The sequence below is a fragment of the Mobula hypostoma genome, chromosome 3 (genome assembly GCF_963921235.1).
Source record: "Mobula hypostoma chromosome 3, sMobHyp1.1, whole genome shotgun sequence".
Taxonomy (NCBI): domain Eukaryota; kingdom Metazoa; phylum Chordata; class Chondrichthyes; order Myliobatiformes; family Myliobatidae; genus Mobula; species Mobula hypostoma.
The window spans coordinates 218,221,145-218,236,024 of record NC_086099.1 but is presented as its reverse complement, the minus strand read 5'-3'; the positions used below and the strand labels follow the sequence as shown (position 1 = coordinate 218,236,024).

Sequence of the window (14,880 nt, the reverse complement as noted above, 5' to 3'; positions counted from 1 at the left end):
ATTACCATTCATTTATATGGGGAAAAACTTTTGAGCGTGCCCAGACCCAAAAAATAACCTACCAAATCATGCCAAATAACACACAAAACCTAAAATAACACTAACATATATTAAAAGCAGGAATGATATGATAAATACACAGCCTATATAAAGTAGAAGTAATTTATGTACAGTATAGTCAGGGATATTAAGCCAAAACCGATTTGTGGGAAAAAAAATCGGCACTTGCATGCATGCGTACGTCACGCATGCACACAGAGGTGCCCGCACGAGGCTTCATGGTCATGGTAGTCTTTCTCGGGGTAAACTCAAGTGTTCCGTATTTGACTGCTACTTTTGTCCCTTATTTCGGAGTGAGAAAGTTGGCAACCCTAACTGTAAAAGACATGTTGAAGTGAGCTTAACCCTACTTGAACAACGCCCCCCAGGTCAGCCGGTCCACAAGAATATTGTCAATATTAAACCGGTCCGCGGTGCAAAGAAGGTTGGGGACCCCTGTCATGGAGTCATCACATACAGCACAGAATGCTTGGCCCTTTCACCATCTTGTCAACGTCAGGCAAGGTACCTTCCTGAGCTAGTTCTATTTGCTATCACCCTCTTGACCTTATGAACGTTCAAATGTGTCATAAACTTTGTAATTGTAACCCACTTCTATTATTTTCTGAAGCGGCTATTCCATATATCCATGGCCCTCTGTGTGGAAAAAGTTACTCCTTAAATTGCCTTTTAATCTTTAATCTCTTGTCTTAAATTTGTGCCCTCTGTTTTTCAACTTTCCTTTCCTGTGGAAAAAGACTGTGACCATTCTCCTATCTCTGTCAAGGGTCCCCAACCTTTTTTGCACGTGTACCGGTTTAATATCGACAATATTCTTGTGGACCGCCGACTGGGGGGCGGGGGGGGAGTGTTCAAGTAGGGTTAAATTCACGTCAACATGTCTTTTACAGTTAGTGTTGCCAACTTTCTCACTTCCAAATAAGGGACAAAAGTAGCGGTCAAATACGGGACACTTGTGTTTACCCCCAGAAAGACTACCATTACCATGAAGCCTTGCACGGGCAACTGTGTGCGCATGCGTGACGTGCGCATATGTGACGTACGCATGCGCATATGTGCCGACTTTTTTTCTTCAAATAGGTTCTGGCTTAATCTTCCCGACTATACTGCACATGCATTATTTCTAGTTTATATAGGCTGTGTATTTAGACAATAGACAGTAGGTGCAGAAGTAGACCATTCGGCCCTTCGAGCCTGCACCGCCAGTCTGAGATCATGGCTGATCATCTACTATCAATACCTGGTTCCTGCCTTGTCCCCATAACCCTTGATTCCCCTATCTATAAGATACCTATCTAGCTCCTTCTTGAAAGCATCCAGAGAATTGGCCTCCACTGCCTTCTGAGGCAGCGCATTCCGCACCTCCACAACTCTCTGGGAGAAGAAGTTCCTCCTCAACTCTGTCCTAAATGACCTACCCCTTATTCTTAAACCATGCCCTCTGGTACTGGACTCTCCCAGCATCTGGAACATATTTCCTGCCTCTATCTTGTCCAATCCCTTAATCAGATCCTCCCTCAATCTCCTTAATTCCAGCGTGTATAAGCCCAGTCTCTCTAACCTCTCTGCGTAAGACAGTCCGGACATCCCAGGAATTAACCTAGTGAACCTACGCTGCACCTCCTGCACAGCCAGGATGTCCTTCCTTAACCCTGGAGACCAAAACTGCACACAATACTCCAGGTGTGGTCTCACCAGGGCCCTGTACAAATGCAAAAGGATTTCCTTGCTCTTGTACTCAGTTCCCTTTGTAATAAAGGCCAACGTTCCATTAGCCTTCTTCACGGCCTGCTGCACTTGCTCATTCACCTTCAGAGACTGATGAACAAGTACTCCTAGATCTCTTTGTATTTCTCCCTTACCTAACTCCACACCGTTCAGATAATAATCTGCCTTCCTGTTCTTGCTCCCAAAGTGAATAACCTCACACTTATTCACATTAAACGCCATCTGCCAAGTTTCTGCCCACTCACCCAGCCTATCCAAGTCACCTTGAATTCTCCTAACATCCTCATCACATGTCACACTGCCACCCAGTTTAGTATCATCAGCAAACTTCCTGATGTTATTCACAATGCCTTCCTCTAAATCATTGACGTAAATCGTAAACAGCTGTAGTCCCAATACCGAGCCCTGTGGCACCCCACTAGTCACCACCTGCCATTCCGAGAAACACCCATTCACTGCTACCCTTTGCTTTCTATCTGCCAACCAGTTTTCTATCCATGTCATTATCCTCCCCCCCAATGCCATGAGCTCTGATTTTACCCACCAATCTCCTATGTGGTACCTTATCAAATGCCTTCTGAAAGTCAAGGTACACCACATCCACTGGATCTCCCGCGTCTATTTTCCTGGTTACATCCTCGAAAAACTCCAATAGATTAGTCAAGCATGATTTGCCCTTGGTAAATCCATGCTGGCTCGGCCCAATCCTATCACTGCTATCAAGATATGCCGCTATTTCATCTTTAATAATGGACTCTAGCATCTTCCCCACTACTGATGTTAGGCTAACAGGGCGATAGTTCTCTGTTTTCTCCCTCCCTCCTTTCTTAAAAAGTGGGATAACATTAGCCATTCGCCAATCCTCAGGAACTGATCCTGAATCTAAGGAACATTGGAAAATGATCACCAATGCATCTGCAATTTCCAGAGCCACCTCCTTTAGTACCCTAGGATGCAGACCATCTGGACCTGGGGGTTTGTTAGCCTTCAGTCCCATCAGTCTACTCATCACCGTTTCCTTCCTAATGTCGATCTGTTTCAGTTCCTCTGTTACCCTATGTCCTTGGCCCATCCATACATCTGGGAGATTGCTTGTGTCTTCCCTAGTGAAGACAGATCCAAAGTATGTATTAAATTTGTCTGCCATTTCTCTGTTTCCCATAACAATTTCTCCCAATTCATTCTTCAAGGGCCCAACATTGTTCTTAACTATGTTCCTTCTCTTCACATACCAAAAAAAAACTTCTGCTATCCTCCTTTATATTCCTAGCTAGCTTGCGTTCATACCTCATTTCTTCTCCCCGTATTGCCTTTTTAGTTAAGTTCCGTTGCTCCTTAAAAATTTCCCAATCATCTGTCTTCCCACTCACCTTAGCTCTGTTATACTTTTTTAATGCTATGCTATCTCTGACTTCCTTTGTCAACCACTGTGGCCACTTTTCCCCCTTTGAATCCTTCCTTCTCCGGGGGATGAACTGATTTTGCACCTTGTGCATTATTCCCAAGAATACCTGCCATTGCTGTTCCACTGTCTTTTCTGCTAGGATATCCGACCAGTCAACTTTGGCTAGCTCCTCCCTCATGGCTCCATAGTCTCCTTTGTTCAACTGCAATGCTGACACTTCTGATCTGCCCTTATCCCTCTCAACTTGCAGATAAAAACTTATCATATTATGGTCACTACCTCCTAATGGCTCCTTTACTTCAAGATCACTTATCAAATCCTGTTCATTGCAGAACACTAAATCCAGAATAGCCTTATCCCTGGTCGGCTCTCGTACAAGCTGCTCCAAAAATGCATCCCGTAGGCACTCTACAAACTCACTATCCTGGGGTCCAGTACCAACCTGATTTTCCCAGTTCACCTGCATGTTGAAATCCCCCATAACTACTGCAACATTTCCTTTGCCACATGCCATTGTTAACTCCCTATTAACTTGCACCCAATATCCATGCTACTGTTTGGGGGTCTGTAGATAACACCCATTAGGGTCTTTTTGCCCTTACTGTTTCTCAGTTCTATCCACACTGACTCTACTTCTCCTGATTCTGTGTCCCCCCCTTGCAAGGGACTGAATCTCATTTCTCAACAACAGGGCCACCCCATCCCCTCTGCCCACCTTTCTGTCCCTTCGATAGCATGACATTTGTACATTCAATTCCCAGCTCTGATCCCCCTGCAGCCATGTCTCTGTTATCCCAACAACATCATAGTTAACCATTCGCACCTGAGCTTCAAGCTCATCCGCCTTATTTCTGACACTTTGTGCGTTCAGATATAGAATTTTTAACCCATTTCTTCTCTCTCTGTTTAAATCACTGCCTATTGTGCATAACCCAGCTCCCCGAACTCTCACCGGGCTATACGCCCCTTAAATTTTGTTGTCCTTCTTAAATTTACTTACTCTTTCTGCACATTTAACTCCATGCTCCGTCAGACCATCCTTCTGCACGTGTATCCTCCTTATCACTCGTTCCGCCTCACATTTCTCTACTTCACACTTAATATTCCGGAACCGTGAAGTCCCCACCTGTCCTTTATACTTCATCTCGCTATCCTCTCTCACGTTCTGGATTCCTGCCCACTGCAAATTTAGTTTAACCCCCCCCCCCCCCCAAGCAGCACTAGCAAGCTTTCCTGCAAGAATGTTAGTACCCCTCCAGTTCAGGTGTAAACGGTCCTGTCGGAACAGATTCCACCTTCCCTGGAACAAAGCCCAATTATATAAAAACCTGAAGCCCTCCCTCCTGCACCATCCTCTCAGCCACGTATTAATCTGTATAATCCTTCTGTTCCTCGCCTCACTCGCACGTGGCACAGGTATCAATCCTGAGATTGTTACCCTGGAGGTCCTGGGTAACAATCATATCATTCCTGCTTTTACTATATTTTAGTGTTATTTTAGGTTTTATGTGTTTTTGGTAGGTTTTTTTTGGTCTGGGCACACTCAAAAATTTTTCCCATAAAAATGAATGGTAATTGCTGCTTCGCTTTACGCCATTTTGGCACGAAAAGTTTCATAGGCATACTCTACCTTAGCGGGGGAAATACGGGACGAGGGCGGTCCCGTATGGGACAAACCAAATTAGCCCAATATACGGGATGTCCCGGCAAATACGGGACAGCTGGCAACCTTATGTTCAAGTTCAACAGTGCATGACAGGGAATGAGGAAAGGTGCAGCTGACTTGTATCATTTCCTTGCAGCCCGGTAGCACATGCTTTGTGGCCCAGTGGTTTGGGACCGCTGATCTATGCCCTTCATGATTTTATAAATCTCTGTCAATGAGCTTCTCTTGTTCCAGTGATCATAGTTCCAACTGATCTGGTCTCTCCTCATAACTCTGGCACACCAGTCTTAATAGCATTCTTGTGAACCTTTTCTGCATGGTCCCCACCTTAATCATGTTCTTCCGTTGTGACTGGATCTGTGGACAATATGCCAGATAGTGACTCACCAGCATATTGTACTCAGTGCAGCATTCATGTTGGCAAGCATGCTCTTTGCTGCCTTCACTACAGTGGCTATCTGTGTCGTTACTTTCAGGACATAATATATTGGCCCTTTAGATCTTTCTGTTCTACAGCACTTCATAGAACCATGTCATTTACTGTGCAAGTCCTGCCTGGTTGTAACTTGTCAAAATGTGTCATTTCACAACTGTTTATGTTCAATCAGAATGAAAGTGCAGAAAAAAATTACAAGGATGTTGTGTGGACTTGAGGATCTGAGCTATAAGGGGCAGTTGTATAGTTTAGGACTTTATTCCCTGGAGCATGGGAGAATGAGGGGAGTGATAGATGTTTAAAAAATTATGAGGAATGTAGATAGGGACACATTTTCCACTGAGGTTGGGTGAGACTAGAACTGGAGGTCATGGGTTAAGGATGAAAGGTGAACTGTTTAAAGGGAACCTGAGGAGGAACAACTTCACTCTGAGGTTAGTGAGAGTGTGGAATCAGATGTCAGTGGAAGTGTGTGTGTTGATCAGATTTCAACATCTAAGGAAAGTTTGGATAAATACATGGGCAAGAGGTGTATGGAGGCCTATGGTCCAGAGACAGGTTGCTGGGACTAAGCAGAATAACAGTCTGGCATGGACTATTTGATCAGTAATAACAGTCTTGAATCATAATTGAAGTACATCACCATAAACTTACTCATTGTCTCTCTTAGCCCTTCCTGTGCGTTTCAAAAAAGAGCTTCAGAATAAGGAAGCTGAAGAGGACAGTACTGTCTCTCTGCGATGTGAAATCTCAAAACCAGATGCTCCAGTGGAATGGAGAAAGGGATCTGTGGTGCTTCATCCAAGTCAGAAGCATGAAATGAAACAAAAGGGTTCCTGTGTGGAGTTGATCATTCACAGCCTAAAAGTTGAAGATGCTGGAGAGTATACCTGCGATTCAGGAGATCAGAAAACATCAGGCTTTCTAAAAGTGAAGGGTATGGCATCTTTAATGACTAATTTATTCAGTTGTCTCAAAAGTTTTCATTCAGTACTTTATTGATAATTGTTAGTAGTCCCCTTTTCCTTCAATGTGAACTTAGTATTAACAATATGAAATATTACTTTTGCCTTATCAATTTTGCAATGCAGCTCACTTTGAAAATCTGAACTGCAAGGTAATTTCTAGTCAAACTTTTCTTGTTTTTACAAAGGAGATTAAAATATATTTGGTTATAATTTGGCAGTTAGATTTTCTGCACTATATTACAACTTTACACTATTAAAATACTAGAGCAAAACTTAATCTGGTGATCTAAAGATTTTTTTATGTTACTGACCTGGTAAGTTCTCCACACTATTAAATATTACGCCAGTCAACACGTTTTAATAATGTCATAGAGTCATCGCATACAGCACAGAAAGCTAGCTAGTTTCTTCGACCAACTTGTCAACGTCAATTAAGGTTGCTTCCTGAGCTAATATCATTTGCTATCACCCTCTTGACCTTATGAACATCCAAATGTCTTGTAAGCTTTGCAATTGTAACCCACTTCTACTATTTCCTGAAGCTGCTTATTCCATGTGAAGCCCTCTATTACTGGGCATCCCTTGAAATGCGTCTTGTTAGCACCTCGCGAACAGCCAGTGGATTCTCTGGTGAGGATCCCATCTTTCTCAAGCGTCGTATATCTACGGTGTTTATGACTTTAGTCCTGCCACATCTGTGAGGTTGGGATGTCTGCCCCACCCCAACCCCAGTTTTGTGTGAATGCAGTGTGATTTACTGTACCCAGGCAATCGCCGATTGTCAAGAAATGACAGATCGCACATTCCATACAATTAATGAGAGGTATATTTAAGAATGTTGACTTGCGTCAACTGTTAGTAAAGAAAAGAAAGAAAAAGAAAACATAAAGGCCCTTTATACTTAAGCAGTCACATGTTTATGGTGTAGCTAAAATCTTGAACTTGTATGTAACTCAAGCACTGGACCCTTGGTCTGTGTGACAGCACAGATCACCTTCCAAAAGTCACTCAAAATCGTGAATGGGAGTATTGGTCCTTCCTCCTTGAAGCCATTCAACTCTACAAAGCACCTTGTGCAACAGACACAACATCCACCATCAATTTCCTTCCTGTCCTCTCCCAGCTCCCACCACCGAAGCCTTGTCCGCCTCGCGCTCTCTGAAACCCACTCCCAACTAGACCATCCTGATTGGCTGACACCACATTCCTGAGTTGAAAAACAAAGCCTCTTATCTCAGCTCAAACCCAAACAAGCTGAAAGCAAAACAGACTGTTCTTACAGGAATGCTAAAATGAAATACCCCTACAGCGTAGCAGTAAAAATCTTATCAAGGTGTTACACATATATTCACAATGCTCTGTGTGGAAAAAGTTGCTCCTCAACTCACCTTTAAATCTTAAATCTCTTTAAATGTTTGCGCTCTAGTTTTCAACTTTCCTTCCCTGTGAAAAAGACTGTGACCATTCTACTATCTGCCCCTCATGATTTTATCAATCTCTGTCCATGAGCTTCTTTTGTTCCAGAGAACATAGTTCCAACTGATCTAGTGTCTCCTCATAACTCTGGCACACCAGTCTTAACATCCTTATGAATCCTTTCTCCATGGTCGCCAACTGATCACGTTCTTGCATGCTGACTAGATGAGTGGACAATATGCCAGATAGAGACACATGAACATCTTGTACTCAGTGCACCATTATTCATGTCGAACAAGCATGCCCTAATCCGCCTTGACTGCTTTGGCTATCTGTGCTGCTACTTTTAGGAAGTAATATATTGGCCCTTTTCTGTTGTACTGCACTTCATAGAACCATGTCATTTACTGTGTAAGTCCTGCCCTGTTGTAACTTGTCAAAATATGTCACTTTACAACTGTCTGAGTTCAATAACACTGAAGGAATGCAGAAAACAATTGCAAGGATGTTACTGGGACTTGAGGACCTGAGTTACAAGGAATGGTTGTATAGGTTAGGACTTTATCAAGTCTCCCCTCATTCTCCTTTGCTCCAGGGAATAGAGGTATACAAAATTGAGGGCTGTAGATATGATGAATGCAAGGAGACATTTTGCACTGAGGTTAACTGAGACTAGAACAAGAGGTCATGGATTAAGAATGAAAGATGAAATGTGTAAGGGAAGTATGAGGAAGAACTTCTTCACTCAGAGGATGGTGAGAGTGTGGAATGGTCTGTCAATGGAAGTAGTGTTTATTGATCTGGTTTCAAAATTTAAGGAAAGTTTGGATAAATACTTGGGCAGGAGGGGTATGCAGGCCTAAGGTCCAGAGATGAGTCAATGGGACTAGGCAGAATAACAGTCTGGCATTGACTAGATGGGCAGAAAGGTCTGTTTCTGTGCTGCAGTGCTACATGACTGTGAATTCTACCTGTCATTCCTTTCCCTTGGTTCCAGTCTGTTGTAGATCCCGTTGCATCCTTGGACAATCTTCTTTACTGTCCCCCACACCAATTCTGTTATCGTCCACTGACTTACTAATCAAACCACCTACGTTCATTCCTAAATTATTAAAATATATGAGAGATGACGGGATATAATAATCTGTTTTTGATCAGCAATATCATTCTCGAATCGTAACTGAAGCACATCACCATGAACTTACTCACTGTCTTTCTTAGCCCTTCCTGTGCGTTTCAAAAAAGAGCTTCAGGATAAGGAAGCTGAAGAGGACAGTACTGTCTCTCTGCGATGTGAAATCTCCAAACCAGATGCTCCAGTGGAATGGAGAAAGGGATCTGTGGTGCTTCATCCAAGTCAGAAGCATGAAATGAAACAAAAGGGTTCCTGTGTGGAATTGATCATTCACAGCCTAAAAGTTGAAGATGCTGGAGAGTATACCTGCGATTCCAGGGATCAGAAAACATCAGGCTTTCTAAAAGTGAAGGGTATGGCAGTAAACATCTTTAATAACTAATTTATTCAGTTGTCTCAAATGTTTTCAGTCAGTACCTTATTGATAATTGTTAGTAGTCCCCTTTTCCTTCAATGTGACCTTAGTATTAGCAATATGAAATACTACTTTTGCTCTATCAAATTTGCAATGCAGCAAATTTTCAAAATCTGAATTGCAAGATGATTTCTAGTCAAACATTTCTATTTTAGATATGAGATTAAAATATATTTGGTTATAATTTAGTGATTAGATATTCTGCACTATATTAAAACTTTACACTATTAAAATACTAGAGTAAAACTTAATCTGGCGCTGTAAATATTTTTTATGTTACAGACCTGGCAAGTTCTCCACATTGTTAAATACTGCACTGTAATAGTCAACTTATTTTAATAATGTCATAGAGCAGCAGTCCCCAACCACCGGGCCGCAGACTGGTATCGGGCTGCAAAGCATGTGCTACCGGGCCGAGAGGAAATGATACAAGTCTGCTGCACCTTTCCTCATTCCCTGTCACGCACTGTTGAACTTGAACACAGGGTTGCCAACTGTCCCATATTTGCCAGGACATCCTGTATATTGGGCTAAATTGGTTTGTCCCACACAGGACCGCCCTTGTCCCGTATTTCCCCCGCTAAGGTAGAGTGTTCCTATGAAACCTTTCGTGCCGAAATGGCGTAAAGCGAAGAAGCAATTACCATTCATTTATATGGGAAAAATTTTTGAGCGTGCCCAGACCCAAACAATAACCTACCAAATCATGCCAAATAACACATAAAACCTAAAATAACACTAACATATAGTAAAAGCAGGAATGATATGATAAATATACAGCCTATATAAAGTAGAAATAATTTATGTACAGTATAGTCAGGGATATTAAGCCAAAACCGATTTGTGGGGAAAAAAATTGGCACGTACGCACATGCGTACGTCACATATGCGCACATCACGCATGCGCACAGAGGTGCCCGCACAGGCTTCATGGTCGTGGTAGTCTTTCTCGGGGTAAACTCAAGTGTCCCGTATTTGACTGCTACTTTTGTCCCTTATTTCGGAGTGAGAAAGTTGGCAACTCTAACGGTAAAAGACATGTTGAGGTGAGCTTAACCCTACTTGAACAGCGCCCCCCAGGTCGGCCAGTCCGCAAGAATATTGTCAATATTAAACCGGTCCGCGGTGCCAAAACGGTCGGGGACCCCTGTCATAGAGTCATCGCATACAGCACAGATTGCTCGCCCAACTTGTCAACGTCAGCCAAGGTACCTTCCTGAGCTAGTTCTATTTGCTATCACCCTCTTGACTTTATGACGTCCAAATGTGTCGTAAACTTTGTAATTGTAACCCACTTCTATTATTTCCTGAAGCAGCTATTCCATATATCCATGGCCCTCTGTGTGGAAAAACTTGCTCCTCAACTTGCCTTTAAATCTGTAATCTCTTGTCTTAAATTTGTGCCCTCTATTTTTCAACTTTCCTTTCCTGTGAAAAAGACTGTGACCATTCTGCTATCTCTGCCAGGGGTCCCCAACCTTTTTTGCACCGTGGACCAGTTTAATATTGACAACATTCTTGCGGACCGGCCGACCTGGGGGACATTGTTCAAGTAGGGTTAAGCTCACCTCAACATGTCTTTTACAGTTAGGCTTGCCAACTTTCTCACTGCAAAATAAGGAACAAAAGCAGCAGTCAAATACGGGACACTTGAGTTTACCCCGAGAAAGACTACCATGACCATGAAGCCTTACGCGGGCAGCTCTGTGCGCATATGTGACGTACGCTTGCGTGTACGTGCCTATTTTTTTTTCCACAGATAGGTTCTGGCTTAATCTTCCCGACTATACTGCACATGCATTATTTCTAGTTTATATAGGCAGTGTATTTATCATATCATTCCTGCTTTTACTATATGTTAGTGTTATTTTAGGTTTTATGTGTCATTTGGTAGGTTTTTTTTGGGTCTGGGCATGCTCAAAATTTTTCCCATAAAAATGAATGGTAATTGTTGCTTTGCTTTACGCCATTTTGGCACGAAAGGGTTCATAGGAACGCTCTAGCTTAGCGGGGGAAATACGGGACGAGAGCGGTTCTGTATGGGGCAAACCAATTTAGCCCAATATACGGGATGTCCCGGCAAATACAGGACGTCTGGCAACCTTATGTTCAAGTTCAACAGTGCATGACAGGGAATGAGGAAAGGTGCAGCTGACTCGTATCGTTCCCTTGCGGCCCGGTAGCACATGCTTTGTGGCCCAGTGGTTGGGGACTGCTGATCTAGGCCCTTCATGATTTTATAAATCTCTATCAATGAGCTTCTCTTGTTTTCCAGTGATCATAGTTCCAACTGATCTGATCTCTCCTCATAACTCTGGCACACCAGTCTTAATAGCGTCCTTGTGAACCTTTTCTGCATGGTCCGCACCTTAATCACATTCTTCCATTGTGACTGAATCTGTGGACAATATGCCAGATAGTGACTCACCAGCATATTGTACTCAGTGCAGCATTCATGTAGACAAGCATGCTCTCCGCTGCCTTCAGTACAGTGGTTATCTGTGTTGCTACTTTCCAGAAATATTATATTGGCCCTTAGACCTTTCTGTTCTACAGCACTTCATAGAACCATGTCATTTACTGTGTAAGTCCTGCCTGGTTGTAACTTGTCAAAATGTGTCAGTTCACAACTGTTTATGTTCAATAAGAATGAAAGTGCAGAAAAAAATTACAAGGATGTTGTTCGGACTTGAGGATCTGAGCTATAAGGGACAGTTGTATAGTTTAGGACTTTATTCCCTGGAGCATAGGAGAATGAGGGGAGATTTGATAGAGGGATACAAAATTATGAAGGGTGTAGATAAGGTAAATGCAGGCACACATTTTCCACTGAGGTTGCATGAGACTAGAACTGGAGGTCATGGGTTAAGGATGAAAGGTGAACTGTTTAAAGGGAACCTGAGGAGGAACAACCATTCTGAGGGTAGTGAGACTGTGGAATGGGATGTCAGTGGAAGTGTGTGTGTTGATCTGATTTCAACATCTAAGGAAAGTTTGGATAAATATGTGGGCAAGATGTGTATGGAGGCCTATGGTCCAGAGACAGGTTGATGGGACTAAGCAGAATAATGGTCTGGCATGGACTATTTGATCAGCAATATCAGTCTTGAATCATAATTGAAGTACATCACCATAAACTTACTCATTGTCTCTCTTAGCCCTTCCTGTGCATTTCAAAAAAGAGCTTCAGAATAAGGAAGCTGAAGAGGACAGTACTGTCTCTCTGCGATGTGAAATCTCAAAACCAGATGCTCCAGTGGAATGGAGAAAGGGATCTGTGGTTCTTCATCCAAGTGAGAAGCATGAAATGAAACAAAAGGGTTCCTGTCTGGATTTGATCATTCACAGCCTAAAAGTTGAAGATGCTGGAGAGTATACCTGCGATTCAGGGGATCAGAAAACATCAGGCTTTCTAAAAGTGAAGGGTATGGCATCTTTAATGACTAATTTATTCAGTTGTCTCAAAAGTTTTCATTCAGTACCTTACTGATAATTGTTAGTAGTCCCCTTTTCCTTCAATGTGACCTTAGTATTATCAATATGAAACATTACTTTTGCCTTATCAAATTTACAATGCAGCAAATTTTGAAAATTTGAATTGCAAGATGATTTCTAGTCAAACTTTTCTTGTTTTTACAAAGGAGATTAAAATATATTTGGATATAATTTGGTGATTAGATATTCTGCACTATATTACAACTTTACACTATTTAAAATACTAGAGCAAAACTTAATCTGGTGATCTAAAGTTTTTTTTTATGTTACTGACCTGGTAAGTTCTCCACACTATTAAATATTACGCCAGTCAACACGTTTTAATAATGTCATAGAGTCATCGCATACAGCACAGAAAGCCAGGTCCTTCGACCAACTTGTCAACGTCAACTAAGGTAGGTTCCTGAGCTAGTTCCATTTGCTATCACCCCCTTGACCTTATGAATGTTCAAATGTCTTGTAAACTTTGCAATTGTTACCCACTTCTACTATTTCCTGAAGCTGCTTATTCCATATGAAGCCCTCTTTTACTGGGCATCCCTTGAAATGCAACTCGTTAGCACCTCACTAACAGCCAGTGGATTCTGTGGCAAGAATCCCACCTTTCCCAAGCTTCGTATGTCTACGGAGTATATGACTTTGGTCCTGCCACATTTGTGAGGTTGGGATGTCTGGCCCACCCAAACTCCAGTTTGTGTGAATGCTGTGTGATTTACTGCCCTCAGGCAATCACCGATTGTCAAGAAATGACAGATCGAACATTGCATACAATTAATGAGAAGTATATTTAAGAATGTTGACTTACGTAAACTGTTAATAAAGAAAAGAAAGAAAAAAACATAAAGGCCCTTTATACTTAAGCAGCCACATGTTTATGGTGTAGCTAATATGTTGAACTTGTATGTAACTCGCGCACTGGACCCTTGGTCTGCATGAAAGCACAGATCACCTTCTGAAGGTCACTCAAAATCGTGAATGGGAGTATTGGTCCTTCCTCCTTGAAGCCATTCAACTCCACAAAGCATCTTGTGCAACAGGGACAACATCCACCATCAATTTCCCTCCTGTCCTCTCCCAATTCTCACCACTGAAGCCTTATCCGCCTCACGCTCTCTGAAACCCACTCCCAACTCGACCATCCTGATTGGCTGACACCACATTCCTGAGTGGAAAAACAAAGCCTCTTATCTCAGCTAAAACCCAAACAAGCTGAAAGCAGAACAGACTGTTCTTACAGGAATGCTAAAATGAAATACCTACAGCGTAGCAGTAAAAATCTTACCAAGGTGTTACACATATATCCACCATTCTCTGTGTGGAAAAACTTGCTCCCCAACTCACCTTCAAATCTTAAATCTCTTGCCTTAAATGTATGACCTCTAGTTTTCGGCTTTCCTCCCCTGTGAAAAAGACTGTGTCCGTTCCCCTATATTCCCCTCTTGATTTTATTATCTCTGTCCATGAGCTTCTTTTGTTCCAGAGAACATAGTTCCAACTGATCTAGTGTCTCCTCATAACTCTGGCACACCAGTCTTAACATCCTTATAAACTTTTTCTCCATGGTTGCCAACTGAATCTTGTTCTTGCATGCTGACTAGATGAGTGGACAATATGCCAGATAGAGACTCACCAACATCTTGTACTCAGTGCACCATTATTCATGTCGAACAAGCATGCCCTAATCCGCCTTGACTGCTTTGGCTATCTGTGCTGCTACTTTTAGGAAATAATATATTGGCCCTTACCCTTTCTGTTGTACAGCACTTCATAGAACCATGTCATTTACTGTGTAAGTCCTGCCCTGTTGTAACTTGTCAAAATATGTCACTTCACAACTGTCTGAGTTCAATAACACTGAAGGAATGCAGAAAACAATTGCAAGGATGTTGCTAGGACTTGAGGACCTGAGTTACAAGGAATGGTTGTATAGGTTAAGACTTTATCAAATCTCCCCTCATTCTCCTTTGCTGCAGGGAATAGAGGTATACAAAATTGAGGTCTGTAGATACGGTGGATGCAAGGAGACATTTTGCACTGAGGTTGGCTGAGACTAGAACAAGAGGTCATGGGTTAAGAATGAAAGATGAAATGTTTAAGGGCAGTATGAGGAGGAACTTCACTCAGAGGGTAGTGAGAGTGTGGAATGGTCTGTCAAT

General features: G+C 42.3%; 1 protein-coding gene across 7 annotated transcripts in view; it reads left to right on the top strand.

The window, feature by feature from the left end:
• Positions 1-14,880, top strand: part of obscnb (obscurin, cytoskeletal calmodulin and titin-interacting RhoGEF b) — a 487,178-nt gene that overhangs the window by 235,771 nt on the left and 236,527 nt on the right. For all 7 annotated transcript variants that reach the window (XM_063044498.1, XM_063044500.1, XM_063044497.1 and 4 more), the window contains 3 exons: positions 5,966-6,232; positions 8,901-9,167; positions 12,388-12,654. In XM_063044498.1, coding sequence (XP_062900568.1) covers positions 5,966-6,232; positions 8,901-9,167; positions 12,388-12,654 — 801 coding nt within the window. The remainder of the gene's footprint in view (positions 1-5,965; positions 6,233-8,900; positions 9,168-12,387; positions 12,655-14,880) is intronic.